At 30.1% G+C, this 26,984-nt stretch overlaps 1 protein-coding gene across 1 annotated transcript in view; it reads right to left on the bottom strand.

Moving 5' to 3' along the window:
• LOC117239622 (neurotrimin-like) overlaps positions 1 to 26,984 on the bottom strand; it is a 257,399-nt gene that overhangs the window by 14,699 nt on the left and 215,716 nt on the right. The window contains exons 5-7 of the mRNA XM_033505341.1: positions 15,335 to 15,463; positions 15,095 to 15,232; positions 1,852 to 2,001 (exon numbers count right to left, since the gene is read on the bottom strand). Coding sequence (XP_033361232.1) covers positions 1,852 to 2,001; positions 15,095 to 15,232; positions 15,335 to 15,463 — 417 coding nt within the window. The remainder of the gene's footprint in view (positions 1 to 1,851; positions 2,002 to 15,094; positions 15,233 to 15,334; positions 15,464 to 26,984) is intronic.

Raw genomic sequence — 26,984 nt, 5'->3', positions numbered from 1 at the left:
TAATATTCTATATAGATTAAATGGTACACATTTTTTGATTGTTATAATAAGCCTTCTTGTCACTCTTTATCATAGGCTTGCGAAGTATCGATGAAATCCGTAAAGTAGTACTTTTTTCTTTAAATGATTGATTTATTTTTCGGACTAAATGATATATTTGTTAAGTTGTTTCGTATTTGCATTTAAGTTCAAGTTGGTATTCAAGTACTAACTGTTTTTCAACCGTGACAGAATTTATTTGACTGCTGATAAATCTTTCACTGCATCAGAATTTTTTCCAGGTTTTAATATTAATATTATTTCTGCTATTTTCCATTGTACTGGAAAGTACACGGTAATAGTCACTCAGGAGGGTGACTTTAATAACATATATGAAAATTAAAATCATTGGAGATGGGTGCCCTAAACAAAGCAGTTTCACCAATTGAATACATACATATTGAGAATCGTACAGAGAGAAGAGCGGCTGCCTTAAAAATTAGACTTCAATTTCGCGAAAATGGTCGTCAGTAACGTAAATAATAGTAAGAACAATAACGAGCTAGAATTCTCGATTTAAGAAAACCTGTTACGACCAAGGTCTTTCTTTGCGAAATCTATTAACCAAGGAAAAGTTCGGATCGATACTAGAATATGGTCGTTAGATGAAGGTATTTCTTCTATAACGGCCAACATGGCATTCTTGCAAACGCTTTTGTAGACTGATATAAAGATTTCATTGTCATGTACCTAGATATTCTGAGAGTATCTGAAATGAATTATTTATTTTTTTTTGACGTAAGCTTTTGTCCAAAAGTTAGTAGCGTAATAGTAACCTTCGCACATTTTTTACATTAAATTCGTAATTTAATGGAATAGTAATATTAATTATTGTTTTTTTTAAATGAAATATAATTTTACAGAAGAATAAACAAATATTTGTTATATTATCATTAATAGATAATACGCGCTTTAGACAAAGTTAAATGAAAAGCTTATGCTTAAATTCGCTTTTCTCGCAAAATAATTATAATTTCAAATAGAATCATGACATGAAGATTCTTAATTCGCATCGTTTTATTGTCTTATCACCGACTGATTCTTTGTTATTGGAATCTTGTTTCCTTTTTTAAACTTGCCTTATAAATCTATGATTATAATTACATACGTAAAGCAGAGAATGTGCGATGAATTAATTAAATCGTATTTTAAGAATGAACAAACCAACGCAGGAAGATATTTCTCGTTTAATCTATATTCTGCGACGTGCATTTTGTTGAAACTGCAGCGTTGTTGCTGGCACCAGGTGGTCGCGCGTCAACTCATTTATTAAAAGCACACTGTGTGAATACCGTTCAATTCACTCTCCTTTTATCAAAAGAATCGTGACGATTTCAATAATTACTTTATTCATTACTTACTTCATTATCGTCTTCTTGTCTACTCATTGCGTATACACGTTATCATATACATGTTTTATAGAATTAGTAAAAGACTTTTTCAATATTTTCTAGTATTTGTATAGCTCAAGTCATGTTACTCAAATTGCTTAATCTCTTTAAGTTTAATGTCACGTCAGCGCAATATTTCATTTTCGTTAGTCTTTTCACTTGAACTTTATGATTTTACAACATTTGAAGATATTAAGATATTTCTAGTACTATAATAAACGATATTTTTCTTATATCTTCAAAATTTATTTTTTCAAATTATTTATAAAGTATTTAGTGTACTTTATATACTATTGTATTATTATTTGTAATACATATTTGATGTAATTTGATACTAATGTACTTGCTGTCTTTTTTTTAATAACGTGAAGTGTACATTTTTGCTATTAAAGGCTAAATATAATGTGAAAGATATACTTACGATACAGCTTAATACTGCCATCTGTTTCCCCTAGAGAATTCTTTGATATGCATTTGTATGTTCCATAATCGGACATTTCCACCGATGATATCGTAAGTTTCATGTGTACTTTATACTCATTATATGAGAAAGTTTGATTGTATTTTTCTCCTGAAAACAAAGTATTAAACAATATCTATATGTAATTATTTTACAACATAAATATGCTACAGGAATAATTTTATAATAATACATAAATAATGGATGACTGATAATGATGTCGAATTTATAATAAATTTTATACAAAAGATATTAAAGATTGAATATTTGTTCAATTCATAAGTGAAGTGAATTACAAAAGTAGAAATATTTGTACTCCCGATCGCCCAATTATTAAATGATTGATAATTGAGCTTTCAACAGATATAAACATTATCCTAATATAAAAATTCAGTGTAACGAAAACAGGAATATAAGTAAAAATTTCAAATAATTAATGACATAGAAGTACTCCTACTTTCAGAATTAGTCTTAGAAATATAATCCACATATAAAAATTAATATTTTATCAGGCAGACTTTGCATTTAATAACACATTTCAGACAATCTAGTATATCAACTAATTTTTTTGCCTATTTTGTTCTTATATTATTCCAAATATCCTTAGGTTCTTCGTTTGCTGTTTCATAATTCTGTAATATTTTTAAAATTTCTGTCCATATGTGTCATATAATTTATATTTAGACTTTGCGGATATGTTGGAAGGTGCTGTCGTATTTGAAATAATAGTTACAACCTAATTGCAATTTAGCTACACTCGATAGCAAATATTCTCATATAATGTATAAATAGCGCATCTCGTTCCAATACCTTTTAAGCATAATATAAAAAATATTTACAGAATATGATATTAGTAAATGATGTAATTTTTATATTTTAAGGCTTTTTCGAATATATTTATATTGAGTATATTTCGTATTAATTAAGATTTGACAAAATATGATAATGTTTTAATTCGTTGAATTATAAAATAAATGCGTATCAGAAATAAGTACGTATAAAATTAATACGCAATGTTGTAAGTTAAATATGTGCATTTTATTTTTACGTCCTTACTTGTTATGCATTGTATATTAAATTGTGACGATGCATTCTCTATTAATCAAGTCTTTTTTAATGTTATTTTAACAATGTAAAACCAATAAGCATCGGTTTTTTTAATATTTGCGCATTATAAAATGCTTATTTATGCTTATCAAAAGTTGCAATTTTTTAATTTTTCTCCTTTATTCTAATTTCGGGTATCGATAAGTACTATTAACATATTTCACAAATAAATGTCACTATTAACTTTTTAAACATTTAAGAAATGAATGAGGACGTTTATATAAAATTAAAAAATGTTGATAAATATAATATAATGAAAACTATATTGAAGAATGTATATAAAAACTAAAGATTGCTGCTGTGCATGTGAGCAAGTTTTGTTATTCCTAAATAACTTAATGGTTTGTAATTATTCAGAAAAAATATAATTTACCGGTATTACTATATATTACCGGTAATACTGTATATTAAAATTTTTATCAAAAGTTACATTATTGCTTTTTATTGTGAATAGTTATTCAAGTTATTTACGGCTATTGTGCGTTAAAAACCAAACGTGGTAAGTATTATATGTATATAACATTTATTAAAACAATTCGATAAAACAACGTAACATTTACAATCAGAATTAGAACGATTTGAAATATTTATTACTGACGCGGAATATGCAAAATTCTATGGTATACCTACTAACTATTATATTTGTTGTTATTTCTATATTCAGAGGTAAGATCAGAATAGTTATTATTTTATTGAATGGATAAATCTATCACACCGTTCTGGCTCAAAAAAAAAAAAAAAAAAGAAAACAAAACAAAAAGGCATCTTAAGCCTATCGATTAAATCTATCAATTGTAACTAGGATTATCCTCTAGTCACTATTTCTTATAACTAACGCATCTGCATATGAATGGTGAGCACGAACTCACGTTGTCATTTTCAACAATATTAATTATACGATTTAAAGAATGTTCCGCGAGTAAGAAGCTACTTTAATAAGTTATTTTACCTATTTTCCAATTACAACGATGATGAAATACTTTTATATAAAAGAATCTTTGTAATAATTTATTTTTATATTTTCTTCATATAAAAGCAAGTTATTTGTATAGGAGGCTTCATCTGTGCTAAAATCGGGTTTGAAAACTTGTTTAAGGTGAGCAATTCCAGACTGCAGAAGAACAGATAATCGGTAAAATGTTATTCTGCATGAGAAAATATATACAAAATGTGAAATGAAGTGTTTTCATTTAACGCATATATTGGATTAATCCTTGACTAAATATGTTCAAAGTAGATTTCATTAATTGTGGACATATAAATATATGTAAGTATATCTTCACATTTTAATTAATGAAACCTCAACGTCTATAAAAATTCTCGATAGGTTCTTCTTATTTAAATTTTATTTGTTGTACAATCCATTTGGATCATTGGTAACGAATGATGTAGTATAATGAATATATATAATGAATTATCGAGTTATAAAATTTATCTAGCATATATTCTTATTTATTGTAAGAAACATATAATTACATTGTTAAATTTCTATAATATATAATTATGAGTATGGATATATATGTATCAAAACATAATTTCATAATTACTATATTTTTTGTACTGAGCCATCTTATTTTTAATTCACATATTTTACTGCTTTTTTGTAGTCTGCATGATATGGTTCTCTGTTCTTTAGCTTCTCCTTGTACTCTACTAAAGATAAAATATTGTTATAGTCGATCCTGTTAGCGACAGCATTCGATTTAGCTCTGACGATCTGTGTCGCCACAGTAATAATAATAACAATATTCTAGTTGGTAGATTTTTGCTCGTTTGAGGTAGTATAACGTGATTTATATTTTCAAGTTTATATACGAACATCGGAGAAAATGAAGTTAAGGGGTAGAACCTTTTGCTGAAACTCTAGGTAACACCCTTTAAAATACATAAGAAAGCAGGAATGCTATAAATATATATGTTTCAAATGCAATGGATGTAACATGTCTATACCGTAGCTAATTTTGACAAAAACTTTGTAGAATCTCATTTAATTAATAAATTTTTATAGAACTAACAGAAAAGAATTGGTTCATATTTCTAAGGGATTTTGGAATAAATTTTAACGAAAGGTAAATAAGTTGCATTCTAGATGAAAATGGTATCTTCTAAATATTAAAAAATGGATAGAAATATTTGCGTAATGCGTCTATACAGATTCACATTTTTAGGGCTATGAACAAAGAAATAGGTATTAAGAAGTGATTTACTTAATCCGATAAATATTATAACAGGTACTTTGAATTCTTTATGTGTATAATTTTGTGTATTATGTACATTCTATATATCTTTATTACAATAAAGTAGGCAATCTAGAGAAGTGAACATTTTTCAATCAGAAGAATTTTAAGCGCGACAAACCATGTGAACATTAGGGAAATTTAAATTGTTTTAACAATACAAGAGTTAATACAGAAATCACGTGTACTTATTTTAGTTATGTAAAAAATATATTACATTACTTAGTTTTATGATTGGTGGATGATGTTATAAATAATGTAATTTGAAATAATGTAATATTTTATTATATATTTACAAGTATCAATCGATTTTGATTCATTTGAATTCTATAGTGCACTTTATGCTTCATCGAGTATAAAAGCAGACATTAAGGTTTCACGCATGAATGCTTATACATCATGAAAATGAACCTTCATTGAATTGGTAAATTGTTCTGACTCTTTACTCTTTTCACACGCGCATTTAAATTAATTTGGCGGAGAAGAATTACGCACGTTACGTGAATAATTCCGTAAATAAAATGAAATAACAATTGTAGTTATATGTAACAAAATGTATATATATCTGATGTAACTTTAGAACTTGTAATATGAGAATGATATACAATTATCGAAAATGTGAGAAATGTTAAGTTTAATTTTTCGGGCTCTACAACTTTCTTACGTTGAGATATTTTTTGTCATTTCAATGGAAATATAAAATTTCGAAGGTATTTGTTACTTTTTTAAATGTATGTCCGAAATTTGTGAAACATCTGTCGAAAATATGAAACGAATACAAAATGTAAATAGGGTCGCTTTTTATGCAGTCAAAAGACTGATTTATTTGAAAAACCATTTTTTACCATAATGCAATGCATTTCTCAATTATCACGATTTTCGTTTTAGCTGTTACATATTCATATATTTGGTAAAATTCACGACACCTACAATGAGAAAATTTCACACGGCATCCTATCAAAAATGAAATAAAAACTAGCTTGTAGTATGAAAGCTGATCACGCTATGTGCTCATTACGGCCTCGAACAATGTTGAAATGGGATTAGAATATTATATAGCATCACAGGATTAATTTCAGATAGTGAACCTATAATAAAGGTAATACCTTTGTTACTGTACTAAAAAAGGAAATTGATTCTCAGACGATATATATTCATAATAGAACATCCAAGTGCTATATTTCTTTATGTTATAGTATATTATGCTATTTTATTGTAATCTGTGTGCGTTATTACCTTTTAAGAAATTTAAAAATTAAAGGCGAACGAATAAAGTGTATATGATCGAGATAGAAAAAAATAATTAATTTTCAAAACAAGACCTTTTCATATTGGATATTTAAAGGGCTTGGATCCAAACAAAGCCCCTTTTATTTTATTTTAAATGTTTTAAATCCTGAACGACTTTACATACCAACAGTAGAGACTTGAAATTTATACCCGGCGGGTACACGGATTCCTTTGTAAACTGATTCTAAAGGTATGTCTCCACTACACCGATTGGTATTGTTCAAATCGATGAACGTCTCCACTGACAGCACAGAGGACTACATTCGTCTATCTATGCCCTACGTCATGCCATAGTAAAATAAAAGTAAAACTAAAAACACAAACTCCTTGTGAGCCACTCGGTACGCCCGGTCCCCACTTCCCTACTACGCGCATCAATATGGTTTTCCTTGAAATAGTTACGAATGTCTCTATATGTTCGGTTTTGTGGAGATGTACTGTAGGATAAATATGTATCTATAACTTCATGATCACTTTACGATGATAGTATTAGCCATGTCATTATTTGAAGATAATTTGTTCTAAACAAAAAATGTCTTAGAGAAGAAAAATATTTTGAAGGGAGAATGAAATTTCTGCTGTAATATACAGTGAAATGTTGCATGAGGAATATCGAGTCAGAGAGAAAGGATTTTGTAATTAACAATTTGAGATCGTGCGAGAATCAGATGAGAGTGAAATCTAGGTATAGAGTGTAATGATCTGCGGTAAAGCAGAGAAGTATTTTCTTAGCTAGAGGGAAACTTCCTGAGAGATACAGGATGAGAAGAAGGAAAAGAGAGGAAGAAAACGACGGTGGAAAGGTAGAATACATTTATGTAGTGGCTCTATCGACCGTTGCAAACGGAAGAAAAACTTTCGCCGGCTTTGAGTTTGGAAAGCAGATGAAAAAGTTTAACGACGTTGAACTGCGTTGCCGAGCATTACCACGCTAGACGTCCAATGGATTTTCGGATATAAAATTACTTTTACTCGGAAAGTTATAGATACCAATATTTCCGTTCTTATCGTGTCTTCGTTTATTAGTAATGTACTCAACATGCTAATTATCGATACGGGATTTTAATTAATATTTTAACAACTTTTTAACATCCTATAAATTTTTAAAATCATATTAATACTGTAGATTATTTCTGGAGCAGTCATTTCAGTTATTAAATTTATCGGATCTGTCTAACTACCTATACCATTATCCTGAAAGAATAACGGTAAGTTCAATGGATAAAATTATAATATTTATGATGAGTAATCAATTAAATGAATATGGGATCAGGATTTTTATTGTACAGAAATAAAATTAAAAGTGAACAAAAATTTGTAGCAAAAAAGATAATGTGGTAACGTTTTCATATTTCCAACTGCGTATTAAATACTGAAAATTGAAATATTGAAAATACCGATTTGGAAAGATCTAAAACACCTTCTTCATATCAAATATCTTGAGAAGAAGGTTAACCATCGGGAAATAGGGGAGCGACAAATACCTTAAATACGATGGACAAGGTATGCACATTTAAATTAAAATTTCTAGTCCTTCGATACCTAAAGGATATGAGACAATTACATAGCATAGAAGAAAGCCGAGAAATTGGAAGGTACTTTTACGAGAGAGGTTCGTTAGCTGAAACTTTCGCTCAGGAATTAATAACATAGCAGACATCGTTTTCCCTCGGTAAACCGCACGTTACGAGCGAAAAGAGCGGCGCAAAGAGCAGAAGTCATGACAATCACGAGTCATTAAAGTTGTATACACGGTTCAGCGAAGCTAGGTCCAGAAAACGTCTGGTTTGAGATAGTCGAGAAGGGTGCGAGTCATCGTGATGCGGAAAGAACGGATGAGTTAGAATAGCGCAATGCCAGAGAGAGGGGTGAAAGGATAGTAATGGCATTGGTAAGTAGCCCGGGGCACGCTACTCTCATACAGAGGTTACTTCAGCACCATCCGTATTTTAGTTTTGTCCGCGTGATATGTATTCGTTGCTATCCAATAATCTAAGATTGCATCGTTGCGCGGGGAACATCCAGTTAACGGGAAGTGGTAAAATTCAAGAATGAAAATCGTATTTTTCTAAATCATATTGATTTCTATCTACTTTTTCTTCTTTAGTTTATTTCTTCGTATTTTATATTCGCCTCTCTTTCATTCTTGATTACATATTATATCACATAAATTTCTATTGGATTGAAAAATAAATAAGTTCGGTTAAACTCGATATGTTTCTTTATTTGATCGCATTTATTTATGTTACAACCCAATGTTTTATATAAAGACAGGGTTTAGTCACAAATGCCTAAAAGTAAAATTTTTCTGTATACAAATAATATTTCTTCAGATTCCAGGAAATGATAAATTTCATACAAATAATAAATAATACACGTATGGCACGTGTTACTTCTAAAATTTATAGGAGTTTGTAATGGGTAGGACCACACATATTTCACATTTCTAACTTGCGAATAATGGTTTGTACGTGTACATTATTAGATCTGAGAGTAGAGCTACGGCCAGAATTCCAATAGAAATTATATTATATATACATGTATAAATATACCATTAGATTCACTTTCAACATTTCTTAATCATTGTGCAACGTACAACTATATACATATGTATATATGTAATTGAAATGATCGAATTTGATATGAAATAAATATTATCAGATTTTTTACCATCAATTCATTTCTCCTCTTTAAGTATTGAACGTTCGTATCAAATATAAACGACGATTCAACCGAAAAGTTTTCTTTCTCATTTCGTTACACGTAAATTGTAGGTGCAGAATTTCTATATATGGTCGTATGTTTTTAAATGCGATATTTTTCCAGCATCGCTCTCATTCCAAATATATTATTATTCAGCAAAACATTATCGAGTCATTAAACTGCACCATATAATTCTTAGCGATCGAATGTTAGCACCACATAAACAAAAGAAATTTAGATAGTCAAAATTTGACTCGTCTGAGGATACCGTCACTTAAATTTGTATAAAATTCATTTTCTTTGTTATATTTTTACATTAAAATTTGTATGTAATTCATTATGAAATCAATTCATCATCGACTAAAATTTGCGTATGTGATCGAACTCGAGACAGCGGACATATATATCATGTATCAAAACGCCCGGAAAACATAATCTATCAATGGTTAAATATCTATGTTACTTTCAGTGACAATTGAATACATTTTCTGCGTTTTCTGATTCCTGTTTAATGCAACAAAAAAAAAAAAAAAGAAAAGAAAAAAGGAGGTTTTCGCGATAGTGTGTTTTAGATGGTATTTTAACTGTAAATTGTCGCAGGTACTGTTATGTGTATTATAAATTTTATTTCCTGTCCAAAGAATTGTGTTAATATACCTCTGAAATAATTCTGTTAACCAAATTATGCGTATTTATTTTTAGAGCAACCTGTCTTGTTTAATGGTGTACTTAAAGTTGGACATAGATAAATTAAGAATAATAAAACTTTTAACACATAGTTAACATAACAACAACCAACAGAAAAGGAACAAAGTAAACATTTTCATAGATATATACGTCTAAAGTTTAGAATTCTAATAGAAAGAGATGTAAAATGTAGAAACAACAGGGATTTTTAAACTTTGTTCCATCCAGTTATTGAACTTTTTGTTTGTCTACTCATTAATATACATACACTATATCTTAATTCATGGCTGATGAATTATGTATGTACAGATTCAACATTTTTTTAAATAAGAGAAATAGAATATTTATACTTTACAAAACTAGTATTTGAAATATCTTTATTTGTTACCAGTTACAAATATATATGTGTTATTTCCTATTTGAGAATATTTTCAAATAATAGTCTTGTGTTTTTGTATAAAATTTATTAAATTTGAAATTTGAATTTGAAATTTTGAACCATTTCCGTAAAAGTGGTAATGCAAAGCTGACTATTGCTCAAATGATATTTTCTTCCGTTTCTGTTTTTTCCCGTTGTTTCTCGTTTTCGTTCCAACACACTGACAATAAGAGACAAGCAGCGAGCAAATACGAGACAAATAACGGCAGGAAATTCTTGCAATACCTAATTCGCCTCATTTTCGTAAGATCTGGATTCTCGCAGATCCAGGATCAAGTGAGGACTATTAAACAAGTGTTACTATAAATGTTATCTGTCTATTTTCCCCGAATATTATTCGTCGTCTATTATAAAAATGAAAAATGAAGAAAGGTTGTAAAGGAGAATTACGATGATAGTTATTACTATTAGAGTAATTATATCCATTTATTTATTTTACCTAATAATGAAATATAAAAATACGAGAGTATATTTAATATCTGCTCGAACAGTTTCACTGTATTGAATCCAGATTAATGAAGCTGAATATCAGATGGACGTTAAATCGTAAAGCATGTGGTAGCTCGTAGCTGTTATATTGGGAGACTGCAGGGCATCGCGAAACTAACATTCAGAATAGAACATAACGTAACGTGTCGTGATAACCTATTTGTAATTTTCAGTTTCTCTATTCCACCCAATGTAACTAGTAGAGATGAAACCAGTTAGGCTTATATGGTGCTATAATGCAATTATCACCACGCCATACCGCGCAATTCATAACACCGAATATTTAGCTATATCAAACAATACCTATGCATGCTCTTACTACTAGATGATAGGTATTTTCGGATTAAATAGATTCATATTGTTTATACTGTAAATAATTTTTACGATTTCTTGTAATATTTAATAGCAAAATGAGAATAACAGTGTAATAATGATAAAGTGATACACGTTATATTTAAGATAATAATAACAAATCTGTAACATTTTGTATTACTTGATGTTTAATCTGTTTCTATTAATTAATTAGTACTAATATAATGTAAATATAATGTATTTGATTTAAATAGTGGCTATGAACAATACTAGGATAATGAATAAAATAAGCGTTACAAATGAAAGATGTACCTATGTAAGTACCAATTCCCATCGAATCTAACGCATAAAATTAGTACCGATTCTACCTACACCATTGATCCTTAATGGTAAAGCACCTTTCGTTGTGAGATTTTGTGCAAACAACATCTAAAATTAACCTAATTAGTTGCGTAATTAGCAACCCTGTACATAAGGATCATAGCGTCTGTATTGTTGGCTTTCTTACTGTATCTGCATTACTGAGTCTAAAGCAATTAGACGTATTAACAGATACGAGGATGCATTATTCCGAATAATTACCATACAAATATCGTGTCTCATTATCTGAAATAATTACGCGAACATGCACTCATATGTACTCGACGGCGACAGCAGATCTAGGATGGTCCATGTTGAACGTTGTTTTTTCCTGTCGCTATGTTAGCGCAAACAACGTCAATGCGTTCAAACATTTATTATCACAATACAGATATAAATAGCGAAACACTAACATCTCTGTTATGCAAGCTAATCTTTTATAATAAATTTTGACAAGTTCAATATTGAAGCAGTAAATTATATAGTAGTAAAGTGATTAACGTATTAATTAAGATATTAAAAATTGGATTGACTGACTGACTTAGTAGTATCAAACATACAAAATATGAGAAATTCATTTATGACAGATATTCTTTGGCCGTTTATCTTATAAATACACCTAATGTCCCTCTTTAAAATTTTATGAATGTACGGAAACGAAAATATTCTTCAAATTAAATATGTGTAATAATATTGTGCTCGTATATTGGAGTAAAAGTAAAATAAATTATTGTTTAATTTATCTTTATATTAATTTAACGTAGACCGCTTCTGTGAAATCATGAAAATTTGTATTTATTTTAATTCTTTTATAGTTTCATACATATGAAATCAAATTCAGATAAATAATTTTGTGCTTTTATGAAAATTATATACGTAATCTTTTTCATAGGTTTAAAATAATCTATTAAACAAACTTAATTATTCAAATGTTTTGATAGAACAAATTTACTATGATATTAACGTATAATTTTGGCTTTTGTACATTCCTGAAACAAAACGGTATCAAAGATTAATATTTATATCATATTATAAACAGTGTTGCTAATGTATAATTTCATAACAAATTTTGGGATTGTTTAGATATACTGTTAGTGAAACAAGTACAAATTTCTCTAACAAGATTAAAATATCGTTGACCATCAAGAATTAAATTTCGCATGCAAATAAAAATATATATGAAATAACGATAAAAGAATATAAATATTCCGAATTTTCGAATCGGTAGTTTGACAGGTTACGTAAAATAGTATGCAAGTAGTGTGCACACACATATATCTATGTAAAACAATAAAACATTATGTAAATAATCCTCACACGTGAAAAGTTTAGTACCGAACTCTCATTATTCGACGTAATTATGGATCCATGCATTTCCCCGTATCCAACTGCGACGTTGTTAGACTGTCCCAGTAATGTACGGTACATATGTGTCGTGTACTGTGCGTACACTCGTTAATAAAACAACATTAACTAGTCAGTACGGTTCAATCGCTCTTCAGTGAATTAGCAGTCCAGGAATACAAGCACGTAAACGCGAAAGCATCCCTTCGTTTCGTTATCCCTGTTATTTTAAATTAATAATGTCGTATACGTTCACTCCGATTTAAGGCACCATTTCCTCTCCAATAAATATCATGAAGCTTGGAATCGAATCATTTGACAGTTGAAAACTGAAAATTATATAAATAGTACAGTAGAATCTTGATTATCCGAATTTTCTATTATCTGACTCTGTTATTCGAACGTATCATGATCTGAATAAGAATTAGAAATTACGTTTCACATATAAACAATTTAGTCTTCTACAAAACTTTTTGTTAATGAACAATGATACTATTGCGTAAGCAATTAAATGTGAAGGATTGCTGTTATACACATGTATATTGTTGTTATTATTGTTACAAGCGTTGTATGCTTGGACGAAAGTTAAATATGCGACAATAAAAAAGGACATGGATGACGATAGTGAACTACATTGAAGACACCATACAGGAAGAAGTGGAAGATAATTCATAGGGATCTAGTTAATGGGGCAGACGTGGAAGTAATTCTTTCTGCACTGAATAGAACTAGCAGAATTCAGTGATTGTTATAAAGCCGACTTGATACAATAATATCAGTATGTTGAAACGTCAATTGTCCATGCTAGTAGCGTTATGTATGCCTCGAATAATGAATTGGAACATGTATAATAGTAATCATTACAGTCTTTAACATTTTAAAGCGTTCGAGCCTTTAGAGATAGGGTTAAAACTGTACGAGGCACAAAAGGAATGTATGTACTAACTTCAAGGAATTAAATCTGTTAAAAAAGTCTGATTTAACGGATATGAAGATTTGGGACCTACAAATCGTTAATCAAATTATATTTAATTTCGACATTTATTTATCAATATTGTTTTTATAACAATTTGAAATTATATTCAACATACTAAACGAAATTAATAGGAATGTAAACATATAACATGAAAATGCTGACTTCCATAAATTCAAAATTCAATTTATTTCCATTAAAATTTTTCATTGGCACTCATTCTTTTTAAGATAATATTTCAAAAGAACATCGTCTAAATGATCTTCAGAGTTAAGACAAGCATTATTTATCCGATATGAATAATAAATGTATATAGGGTGTTTCAATCTCGGAACAGGCTGTTTGATGTCCTATTACAAAGTTGTAACAAAGATATGTTATAACGTAAGAAACAATATTTTGGTCTTCAACAGAAAAGTATATGGAATAGGATATGTATAGACCACAGCGTGTATAGAATAAGCATCAATATGATTGATATGATGAATTATAAATCAAACCGTATTTTATCAAAATGTATTGTTAGGGATGATGAAAAATTGTTATAGGGTGTAATAGTGATTATCTTTATTGTCAATCTATAATGATCAATTTAAATATTTCTTACAATTTTCTAGTAAAATTAGAAATGACCTATGTCTATATAATATCATTCTTTTATTTATATCTATAAAATATATTAATAGAATTAAAAAAAAAAAAAGAAACTGGGGCACCCTGTATACGCGTAAGGTAGTTTTAAGGATAGATATCTGTGTATTACATGAATTAAAAATAAGAAACATGATTGACAGTAACATTATTGGTTTACTTTACTTGCGTGTTATAACCAGAGATGACAAATGAACGTTGCACAGAGATATTGTATGAAATATCAGTTCAGCTAGGATGAAATGTCAATAAGAAGAGTGCGATTCATTTTATCTAAATGTAACAGGTTATTATGCTCCACACAAACGTATACAAATATAGCATCTGGTGAGCTTTATATAAATTTTGGAATGTTCATTCTTTTGGTTACTCAATCACAAAAAGCTATTAACTTCACTGAATGCATATAAATTTATATTTATTTATGTGCGTTTATTTTGCTTGGAGTAATTCGGAAAATTGAAAAGATATAATCAATACTAACGAATCCATTTAATCGATATTAATGAAGTATTATTATAATTTTTATATTTGTCTACGTAAATGTGTAAAAAAGTTTAATATAACTAAATGCATTCGAACTGCAATTCTATAATATTTAAGTCAAAATACCATTTTTTATAATTTCGTTGTTTTCCTTTGTCCAATAATTGATCGATTTTGGGAAAGCTTCCGAATTACACTCTAAAGTCATCCTTTGTCCCTCTTGTGCTCCAACCAATTGGTTTTGAATTGAAATCATTGGACTAACTGCAAGTATAAATTAAATTTGTCTTACTGTAAAGAACATGTAATACTGTATGCATAAAGTTATAAAATCGTATACAGAATGCTATAAGAGAAGATACTCACACTGTACTGTAAGCATTATTCTTTTACTGACTGTAGGTGGTATACCATTTGAAGCGATGCACAGATATGCACCCATTTGCAATCGATTTATTTTAGTAATATTGAAAATAAATCCTTCCACAATTCTCACTGTAACAAAATCAAATGCTCATTAAAATCATCATAAGGAAATTTTTTATAAGACTAATTGAACACCATTGCGAGGTATATTTTAAATTGTTTTATCATAATAACATAGTGAATTGATACTATTAGAAAGTACTTTTCCTGTGTACACACATCAAGATATTTCATTAACTTGTATTCAAATAGTAAAATTTTAGAACGTTAACGATGCATTGAAATGAAATACTTCATGTGCTTCAAAGTTGCAAAACCTTTGCGGAGTAAGAGAATGTTCAACTACGTTTCCCAATAATACACCCCTATAAACTTCTCTTTGCTACAACCGAATGGTTTTAATCAATTAAATACTAAACTCGAAGCTTTTGTAGCATCAGCGGCCAAATGGTTTTCACTACAGTATCGGACAAAAGCATTCGTACACCCTTTAAAACACAATAACTTTTTTGAAATTGGATTTTTTTAGAAGTTAGAAGGATTAGTTTACTAGATGACGCGTAAAAAAAATACACACTAAAAATTTCATCGAAACCGGTTAAAGTTGCTATGAGTTACTAACGCAATGTTTAAAAGCCGTAAAAATTGCAGTTTACCACGACTTTCGGCTTAAAATTTAAAAGCGCGTCTCACTTATGCCAATTGGTAGAATCTCGAAGAAGAAAACTCCAGTTGTTTGGCTTAATCTTAAAAAAGCTATTCTGTTTTAAAAGGTGTACGAATACTTCCGTCCAATACCGTATATCCAAACTGCAGTCTCGTACATTTTACGTTTAGACTATGTTTTTCTTTTTAGAAGTCACAGTAGACTCGTATAAAAAGCGAATCTGACTTCTTCTTTTTCTGTTTTTAAGTGCAATTATACATATACATACATAACTTTTTTCTACGTTTCGCTTTAGTTATATATTGCGGTGGAATATTACATGTTATATGGTGGTATTCATACACAGGATGTTTTTAATGAAAAAAATACTACAGAAACATGAAAAGAACTATTACTACTACAGTTATTGTTTGTGACAATGAACTTTGAAAATGATCAATCTTTATATGACTTTTAAAGTCCATAAATATTAATAACAATATATATCAAATATTAAATAATTGTCAAATATTTTATTAATTCATTAATTTACGAATATTTTATTTAATTCATTAATGCGTACTGATTGATGGATTCTTAAATTTTTATACATTTAAACACTTTGTTAACCATACCTTCGATGTAGACTGTTCGTTTTATGTAATTTTAGAGCTAACAGATAAATCAAATGTATATGTAGGTATATTTATTGTCAGAAATTCTTTAACCTCAATAAAACTATATAAAACTTCTATAAACTATTGTAATATTTCATTCTATGTTTTCGAATAATTTTTGCGCAAAAAGTCTTCTTATTACTGGTTTTAAATCATTGCGTCCATGTCTTGTAAGTATATATACAGTGACGAGCAAAGTATAAACACACTCCGCTGATTTTATGTAAAAGGCGATAATACGACTAATTTTTCAAGTGATCGGTAATGATTAGGTAACAGTAACTACAAGCTGCGTCTGATTACGAAATGTAATAGTTCATTTTCATTAGTATTAATAATGTACAGAACATTTTACAAAAATGGACATCTCAAGCCATGTTTACAGTTTTGCACTTTAATTATACTCATCGAATTAAGGTTTCAACCTAGTATTTCGTCCACTTTCCTTTACTTTTTTTTAATGCTTTTAATCTACAAGGCATACTGTCAATTAAATTTTTAATTATTTGTGGTTCAATATTGTACCATTCCTATTGTGTTCTTTCCCATAATTCATGAACACTTGAAGGTGGATTATTATATTTTGCCAGCCTTCTTTTCAAAATGGACGACAAATTTTTGATCGGATTCATATCCGGTCTTTGTCCTAGCCACTTCATCACAGAAAAATTTTGATTTTCTAGCCAGGTTTTAACTATTTTTGCAGTATTCTTAGGATCCCCGTCTTGTTAAAATACTACTTCGCGTTCATTATATCCAATGGAATTAACTACAAAAGGTAAATTACTTTGTAGAATGGTCAAATAATGCTCTTTTCGCATTATACCTTCGATTCTAACTAAGGGACCAACACCTCTGTGAGTAGTGCAACCTCAACAAGCCACCTCCAAACTCCATAGTTTGTTTTATACCACCTGGTTGATCATTATTCTCGGATGAAGTCCGATACCAAGACCTTCTGTCGGATTCGAATCTGTTAATTTTTGTTTCGTCACTCCATATAACTCTTTTCCAATCTTCAGTCGTCCATTCTTTGTAGGTGTCAACAAATTGTTTTCGTAATTTAATATTTTTGTTTGAAACAGCTGGTTTACTTTCTTTTTCCTTCGCTCGTAAACCAATTCTCTTTAAAGAGCGACGAATGGTCCGATCGCTAGCACTTATTTCGATTTCCTGAGCAGCAATTTTTGGTGTTCTGTAACTATCCGACCGAATACAGTGTGCAATTTTACGTGCTGCTCTATCCGAAATAAGTCGCAGTCTACTATTTTGTGAAGAAATTGGTGCACTAACATACTTTTTTCTTATTCTTGCAACTATCGTATGACTGACACCACATTTCTCTGCAATTTGCCGCAACGACAAACCTTTATCACACAAACAAATAATACTGTTCTTTTTATCTTCACTAAGTGGCTTCATCTTGGATTAAGCATATCAAACTGAAAAGTAATCTAACAATGGTGTGGAAAAGTTGACAGCAAAACAGTGGACAATCAGTGCTTATTGACAGTTTCGTTTCCCTGACATTTACATGTTATCATAAACGTTTCTGACGAAACGTGCAAAACTGTAAACATTGTTTTAAAACACAATTATTATAAAATATTCTGTACATTATTAATGTTAATGAAAATGAACTATTACATTTCGTTAATCAGACGTAGCTTGTAGTTACTGTTACCTAATCTTTACCGATCACTTGAAAAATTAGTCGTGATATCGCCTTTTACATAAAATCAGCGGAGTGTATTTACACTTTTGCTCATCACTGTATATTATTCCACCAAACTTTACTAGCTAAAAATTTCAGTTATTTGGAGAAATGCGAGATCTCTCAGATAGAATTTTTCTACTCCTCAGTATGATGTATAAAATATTTGCCTCCAGGTTATTTTTTTCAAATTTTTCCTGTTTAGATATGACTAATTATTTTGTTATGTAAAATGATCAATTTAGTTCCCATAATATTTCAGATAATAATATAGTAACTTTTTTAACGCATAATAAACCATTATTTCTTTTATCAATACTTTTGTATAAATACTTTTGCACTTGTAGCCCATGAGACTCCTATGAAGTAAGATATGATATGACGTACTTATACATATTCATGTAGCCGTGTATTTATACATGTTATACACGTTACCGTGTACTTGTACATGTTATATATGTGTTACATGTACTTATACGTTTTACTGGTTCTACTTTTTACATTACATTTACATATTTACATAGCTATGATGGTACTATATTCAAACATAATAGTTTCAAATTACAAAATGCCAATTTCCATGTTTACATATTATACAGAGATTCTCTGAAAATGCATATTTCTTATGTTTTTATTAGGTTTTTAATAATACATATTTAAAAGTGCAATATATTTAGAGAATATTTAGAAGAATATAAATATAAAATAGTATCTGATAATAAGTCTTCGTTGCATACATTTTTCTTGTATGTTCTTACTTATCTTCGCTATCTATGCCACATTGTACAAAATTACAATAAAGCTATACTTTTAACTTTGAACTAATCGATTCAAAGTAAAGATATCTTCTCATTTTTTCTAGATTATCAAATGTTACATTAATTAGTGTGTAATTAATATAATTTATTTTTGTAATGTAACTAAAAATTAAGCTCTTTGTTTGACTAAAAGAAAAGTTATTGAAAATTAATTTTCTAATTACTAATTCTTCATCCTTAATACATGATTAAATATAAGTTTTATTATTTAAATGTTATCATAATTTTTTCGTTTTAAATACATTATTTTTGGGATAAAAGAAATATAAGTATGGCTGTAAATATAAGCACAAATTAGACAAATAAAATGATAGTATATGCACGTGTAACGTTTTTATTTGAACTTACTCGGTAAAATTTCAAAGTCGTTCCTCTTCAGGACGGTGTCGCACGTAAAAAAAGGTTGAGTCTAAAACTTTAGCTTATTTCTGCATTAGAAACACAGCGTGAGGTATAAAAGAGAAAACTATATATTATATTCCGAACATACTTGGAAAAACGTTGGATTAAAATGCGTAGGCATATCATAGATGGAATTAGCATTCTAGAATTTCTCTCCGTCATTCTCTTTGAATACTAATTGACTAAATTGTAATTTGTCAGTAAATTATACAGTTGAAATGTCATTGCAAAACTAAACAATTCCAAATAGTTGAAAATAATTGTTTCGATAATCATTAATAACAATTCATGAAGCAAATACTTCTTACGTTAAGTACTTTGTAAAGTTTCACGCATAATTTACCTTACTGAAAACCGTATTTATTCGTATTAACCTGCACCTGTATATAGCTTGTTCATCGATTCATTTAGCAGGTCGGCAATTATTTATGAAACAGCAGCGTTGATTCCACATCGCAAGAAATCCATAATAGCGTGGTCGAAATTAATGTTAACTGACCGAGTCGCTCTTTACTTCTGCACCTTCGATACTGCGTCCGTTCCTGGCTTTTTGTTAGTCCGTTTAATCTGAGTAAGCATTCGATGCTCTGAATGCATTTCTAGCGAATTGCATGGTGTACATAACGCTTGTCATGAATTTCTTGTTAATTGTAGTTTACTCGGAGAACGTCTGATTATATCGCGTTATAGCAGATATAATTTGGTTATATTCTCGAGTAAACCTAGAGTGTCGAATAAGAAGAATGAAAATGTTAAGTATCTCAAGACGTATGTTTTATAACACTATATTAAATATTTTTTCTTAATTAAAATGTCCTATTTATCATTCCGAAATATCCCAGAAAACTGAAATTCTATCATTTGCTTTGTGACATATTTATCTTTCCTCGCTAAATTAAAAATATTTAGTCCTTATTCTGCAACAGTCTGCATAATATAATTTTACTTAAAAAATTAAAAACATGGGAAACTAAAGTAGGATCATTACAAATTTTTTCAGAAAATCCTTGGAGGTTTCCTAATTTTGAGAAACCACAACAATACGGATGATACGTTTTTACCCACAAATGCCAAAAATACTAAAATAAAATTTATTAGGAATTAAGTATTTATATTCCACGGAAGTGGTGTTCTCGATTAAAAATAAGAACATACAGAGTCTAACATAAAGTTTTGGAAGGTGCAAGAATATTTTTCAAATTTGTATATTCTAGTGACCTAATCATAGAAAATGGTGTATGGTTTGATAACATGAATTTAAATCGAATAATTATGTGTTATTGTAATTATAAAGAAAGATTATAGCAAATATTCATACACAGAATGTGTCTTATAACACGGATTAGATTGTATGTACAAACTTTTGTTTCACTTTGATAAATGAAATTTGAATTCTGTCTTAAGTCTCGTTCAAATTAATGCAAGTAACTCGAAACCCCTTTATGTATTTGGTTAACTTGAAATATCCTTTCATATTGTCTTATCTTTATTTCATCAAGTCACTTGACTTCAAGCTTCAAGAAAGTTTGTCTGGTTTCAACTATTTCCTCATTTGAAGAGAATAGCCGTTGTTATGTTATTCCGAGTTTCGTACTTCTTGACATTTAACTGCCTAAACCAAGTCGATTTCTTTTGAACTTTATATTCAGTCACGTATACACTTTACATGCATAAAATTCGTATTATATTCAGAATTATAATTAACATTATAATTAATATCTTACATACATAATGTATAACCAATACCTTTATTTTTCGTTACACATTTATTTAAAGCCACGTTGCTGGAATTCAAACGACTTAAATTCGAGTAACTAGACTAATTTGGTGAAGCTGAATCTAATGAACCATCTGACAGGCATCTTATGATTGTACGCCAAAAAAAGGATAATTATGCGCTCTTGAAAATCGATTCTATCCATGCTTGAAAGCGCTGATGTCGTAATTCGTAGCTTCCTCTGGAATGTTCATTGTGATTTTTCAATTAAGTTGTACGAGAGAATGTATTCTTGCTTTCTAAATCAAAATTAATATTTTGAGAAATATAACTTCAATAATAAAGACTTCGCTGAATGGATGGAATAGGATTTTGATGTTTATTGACAGAGGTGTGATATGTGATATTATTATTTATCGCATGCACGTTGCCTGTTATTAGACATAATATATTCTTATCGACGACAAAGAGCAGATGATATGCATCGATTGTTGAGTCCAAATTCATCAATATTCACGGGGAATGAAAGAGAGAAATTCTAAAATAATAAACAATGTCGTTCACCTGCCACGCAAATTGTTTTTTTTTATTTTTATTTTTGTGATGTGTGAAATATGACAATTCAGTGTCACTAATTTAAGATGTAAATACGATTTTCGCTAAAAGCTTAATTTTTAAATATGTTTTCGTAAGAATATCATCCATTATTGTATTTATTTCCTGTCATTATATTATTATTACATGCATATAATTGACAAATAATGATAACTTACATCACAATATACATACACATACAATACATATAATACATACAATTACATAATTTTTGCATAATTTTTACAGTCTTTAATACCAATTAGCTTCTTTACGTAGTCTGTTCATTAATCAGATGAAATTCTTCTGAAAAATAAAAATATACTCAATACTGATTCAATTCTTACGACATGAATTGAAAATACGGGAAAGATGTTAAAAGATAGCGGGAACATAAAATACAGAGTAGAAGAAAGAGATAAAATTATAAAAGATGCAAAACTGTAACAAACTTGTAGAGGAAATTATTTCAAATTATGTATACTGCTCGTTAAAGGATTTCAGCTTCTATTTTTGGTACGGTAGTGTCAATGGTGAACAGTAGTAACCGCACATAGAGCATGGCCAGTCGGAGAACGTAAATCTCACAGTGGAAAACTAAAAGGCGGTCACACTGGCCGTTCCCGGTTGAATTTTCGATTCGTTGAGCTCTAACTTTGTCTACCTAAGCGCTTAATCTCTGCGCGAAGCAATTTATGTTATTGAAACGCCTGTCGACTCTGCCCTCTGTAATCACTTGCATACGAGATAAACTGTAAACCACTGACCGAACCACTCAATATACTCTACATTCCTATTTTAATTAATTGCTTGTAATCATAGATAGCTTATGTATTAAATATTAATAACTAGGCTGTGTTACACACTATCAGGCCTTCCAGTTGACTGAAATGAACTGATTGACGAAATAAGTTGATTATTTTATCCTTTTGAAGCAAATAATTTTTCCTAGAAAGATATCATCGCAAGCAACGAACCCTGTTGGCATATTTCATTATGCAGATTGTCATTATACATATGTACGTCAAACTTGAAGTAGAGAAAAGATACATATAACAAATAACCCTCGCAAATGTGAACAACAAAGGAAACAGTGGTGTGTATATGTATATGTTTTCACATCGACAGAATTGATTTTATGATCCTTGTTAGGGTTAATCATTTTCTGTTCTTCTCTGTGAGGATTATAAACTACTAAAGTCTAAACTCCTTTTTTTACCACCCATATGTATGTAAAATTAATGAATATATATTCCAGATTAATCACATAAAGATACAGTAATTTGATTTTCAATTTTAAATTCAATTCTATTCAGAGCTAGGTAAAAATAAAAGAATTTTGTATAGTTTCTGTAAAGAATAAATTAGATTTTTCTAATAATTTTCATAATGAAATTTTAAATAATTTCTGTAGTTTTTATTTATACAGTTTTGTTTCATACAGGTTCTTAATTAAGTATCTTTTTATTTAAATTAAACAGTAGATTTTGAACGCCAAATATTGAAATACAAACAATACATATAGAATCGAAAATTTAACGGTTGTTGGAAAACTAAAAGAATTTACGAATGAGGTCAAGAACCATAAACAAGTTTTCCGAACCACAAAGAATCGCGCATTGCTGTGACATGTATTGACAAAACTTTATTTTCCGTTCGTATTTGCGCACAGTTTCCAGCAAATAGATTTGACCGTTTGTCTACGATTTTATTCACACATACGTGAATGCGAGCAAACCACTTTCCGCGAAAATGGAATCCAAAAAATAAAATACATAAAAGAGGAATAGAGAAGCTATCGAGAATGCATTCGAGAAAGTGAAGGCAAACAAGCAAGAAGAGCCGAATGATCAAAGTCACAATTTAATTCGATTAAGGATTATTCATCAAAACCTTTTCTACTGCGTTTATGATTTTTTTTTTAGACGTTTTATTGTTATTTCAGAAGCACAAACATTGTCTCTAAAGATGTGCACAATATCCTATTTGCAATTACGTATTTCATATTGAAAAAAAGGGAAACATAAAATATACCTACATTACCGCTGATAAGTATTCAAAAACTTTAGCCGATTTGTAAAAACAGAACATGAATGTTAGTAGAATGCATGAATTAATGAAAAACTAATAGTTAGAAGCAATCTTTATCACTTCCTTGTATAATCAACAAATCGTAATCATTTGTTCAAAAATTTACTGGTAATATATATTAAAATTTGAAACGTGATTTATCGATGTATCCATTGGTTTCAAAAATATCATTGCTGGAATTTCACAGTCTTTTTTTATTTTCAATAGCAGTAGAAGCAATTTAGACGTTTAACCTAAGTGAAATATGTTCATTTCTGCAGCATTTTTGAACGCATATGTCCATTCGTTACCGTAAATATACGATGTATCAGACCAAACATTTTCGGAAGAAATTTGTCTGGGTGTTACAAAACCTAGCACACACGAGAAGGCATTTAAAATACAGGAGATATTTTTCTTGTAACTGGCTCGGCATTTCCAGTGAGAGAGAGAATGTAGGCAGCAGTTCGATGCGGTCGAAAGACAAAGGAATGATGAATCGTTACTGTGTCTCGCGAATAAAGTCTTTGCAATTGGCCGTGTGCGAATCAGTACGTACGTATTACTTGGTATTATTGTGCGAAACGCGGCCTGTGTATTTCATTCTAACGTCATCGGCATGCCAACGTGCAGGTGCAGTGCAACGACAGGATCGCTGCATCACGCATCATAGTCGCTAAATAAGTTTGAAAGCCGCCGGTGATAAATTTTCATTGTACCTTCATCGTACGTCATATATTTCTTAGCCCTCTACCGTGTTCGTATAAATGTGTATCGGAAACATTTTTTCAAACGGCGTACGCTGTAAATATTGCAACATGAGCAAGTCAATAATTCATTGACCAAGCAATTCGAGTATTCGAATGCAAGACAAGAAGTATTAGTTAAAATCTTATTGAGAAAACCTATAGACCGATCTTTAAAAATATTGAAGTACAAAATGAGAGCTATAGGTGAAAAACATATATAACAAGTAAAATTCAATATATTGTCAACCAACTTTACATTAAAGCCATCCTTTCATTTGATTTGAGGATTAAACATGTATTTTTGCGACTTTCTTGAACATATATGAACTTATTGATAACATTAGTTATGCAGATTACTAGACTAACACTATATAATACAAAATACCATAGATTCATTACTTATTTTTGATAGATTTATGTCTTCGAGTCTATAAAAGACTTTTTTTTAGTTCAATGACATAAAAGTCAGAAAATCAGTAAAAAAATTTATTAGTTGACTTAAGAGAATTTTTTGTCCAGAATTAGGTATTATTAATCGTATTGATATGGTTCTGGTATATAACTGAATATTGAAAATATATTTTTATTCTACCATCTCCTAGGAAAATTCATCTTAAAAATTCGAAAATGTGACAATATATTATATTCCTCAATTATTATTCTTCTACAATATACGTATGTAGTATCGTGGACGAAAGGCCTAAGAAATATCGGGCGAACTATGAACAATGTCGCGAGAGCCGAGGCGCCGTCGGGCTCATCAATGTGTCATCGGTCTTTTCAAGTGCATAGTTTCGTGGAAAAGACTTACGTGACCCTGGCCACGAACGCCTGCAGAACACGTGTGCGGTGGGCCTAGGAAAAAGACAACAGAATGCGGCAACGGCCAGAGAGTTAGTCGAGGAGCAGAGTGCGAGTTGAGCGGAGACGGAGGTTGCGAGTGGCGTTGCCGAGAGAGTGTGGATTGCGCTGTTTTCTGTACGTTTGGCTGTGAATAGTTCAGGTTGAACAACAATCGTCTTTTTCTGTCTGATTAACATCTCTATTGTCCACTCTTTGTAAATACATTATATCACGATATTACACATATGTAGGTGACAATCTTTTGCATGCAGTTCTAGTTACGTGTAAAAATTCATATAAACCAATTAATCAACCCAACAATAATACACAATGCACTTGATTGACTTTTAAAATTCGTTATGTTTGTTTGCAAATTTTATTTACATAAATTTGTATACGATCAATGATCGATGATCCACTATTATACATCCCATGTATGTGCCATATCTATCTTTATTTCATTCATCTTTTTTTTTTTGCCTCTTTCTGTCCACAATTACGTATTCGCACTTCTACATTTTCGCCAAGTTTCTTCCCAAGATTACGTATTGATTTTGTATAGTTAAAGACCACATTCAATCGGATGTTGTAACTGTTCAACGGCTGGAATCTGTTCAACGACTGAAATCTGTTCAACGGCTGGAATTTGCTCACTTGAACTATAAACAGTTTTTTAGTCTTTTCTCTCAAAGGAAAAAAATCCGCTGCCGTCAGATCTCATGAACAAGGAAGCCGCATGGGAAGAGCAGGTCTACATTCTATCCACAGTGATCCAAACTTTTCGTTTAAAAATTAGTGATCCGGTCGGCTATATGGAGCACCATCGTGCAACAAATGAAGTGACGACTCTGCCGTAATATATTTTCATGTAATTCGCTTAGGAGACATGAACATAAAAATTGCAAATATGCTGTTGCACTTTTTATCGATGTAGGCAGAATGGTAGGGCCAATAATATGATTTTCGATAATTCCTGCTCATACGTTTATGGTGAATCGTTCTAGATTAAATTTTTCAACCATTGCACAAACATTTCTATAAGTCCAAATCCTGACATTTTGTCGATTGAGGATGCTACAACTTGAAATATTGCTTTCATCCGTAAATGATACACTCCAAAATACACGCTCCAAAAAGTGTGCATCGCGTTGCAGCTTATGTAGCATCCAACGGCAAAAACTTCGTTGAGTGGTGAAGTCATTTGGTTGGAGTGCTTGAACGTGGTGAATTTTGTAAGGACGTAAGCCTTCTTCTCCAATTATGTGTCGCACTGTCAAGTGAGTGATTCTCATTCGACGAATTATTTTATGTAGGTCTAATGGCGAATAAGCACAAGCAAAGGCCATGATTAACGTATTTT

The sequence above is a fragment of the Bombus vosnesenskii genome, unplaced genomic scaffold (genome assembly GCF_011952255.1).
Source record: "Bombus vosnesenskii isolate JDL3184/JDL3185 unplaced genomic scaffold, Bvos_JDL3184-5_v1.1 scf7180000014105, whole genome shotgun sequence".
Taxonomy (NCBI): Eukaryota; Metazoa; Arthropoda; class Insecta; order Hymenoptera; family Apidae; genus Bombus; species Bombus vosnesenskii.
The sequence above is the reverse complement of the archived record's forward strand: the minus strand, read 5'-3'. Positions and strand labels throughout refer to the sequence as shown.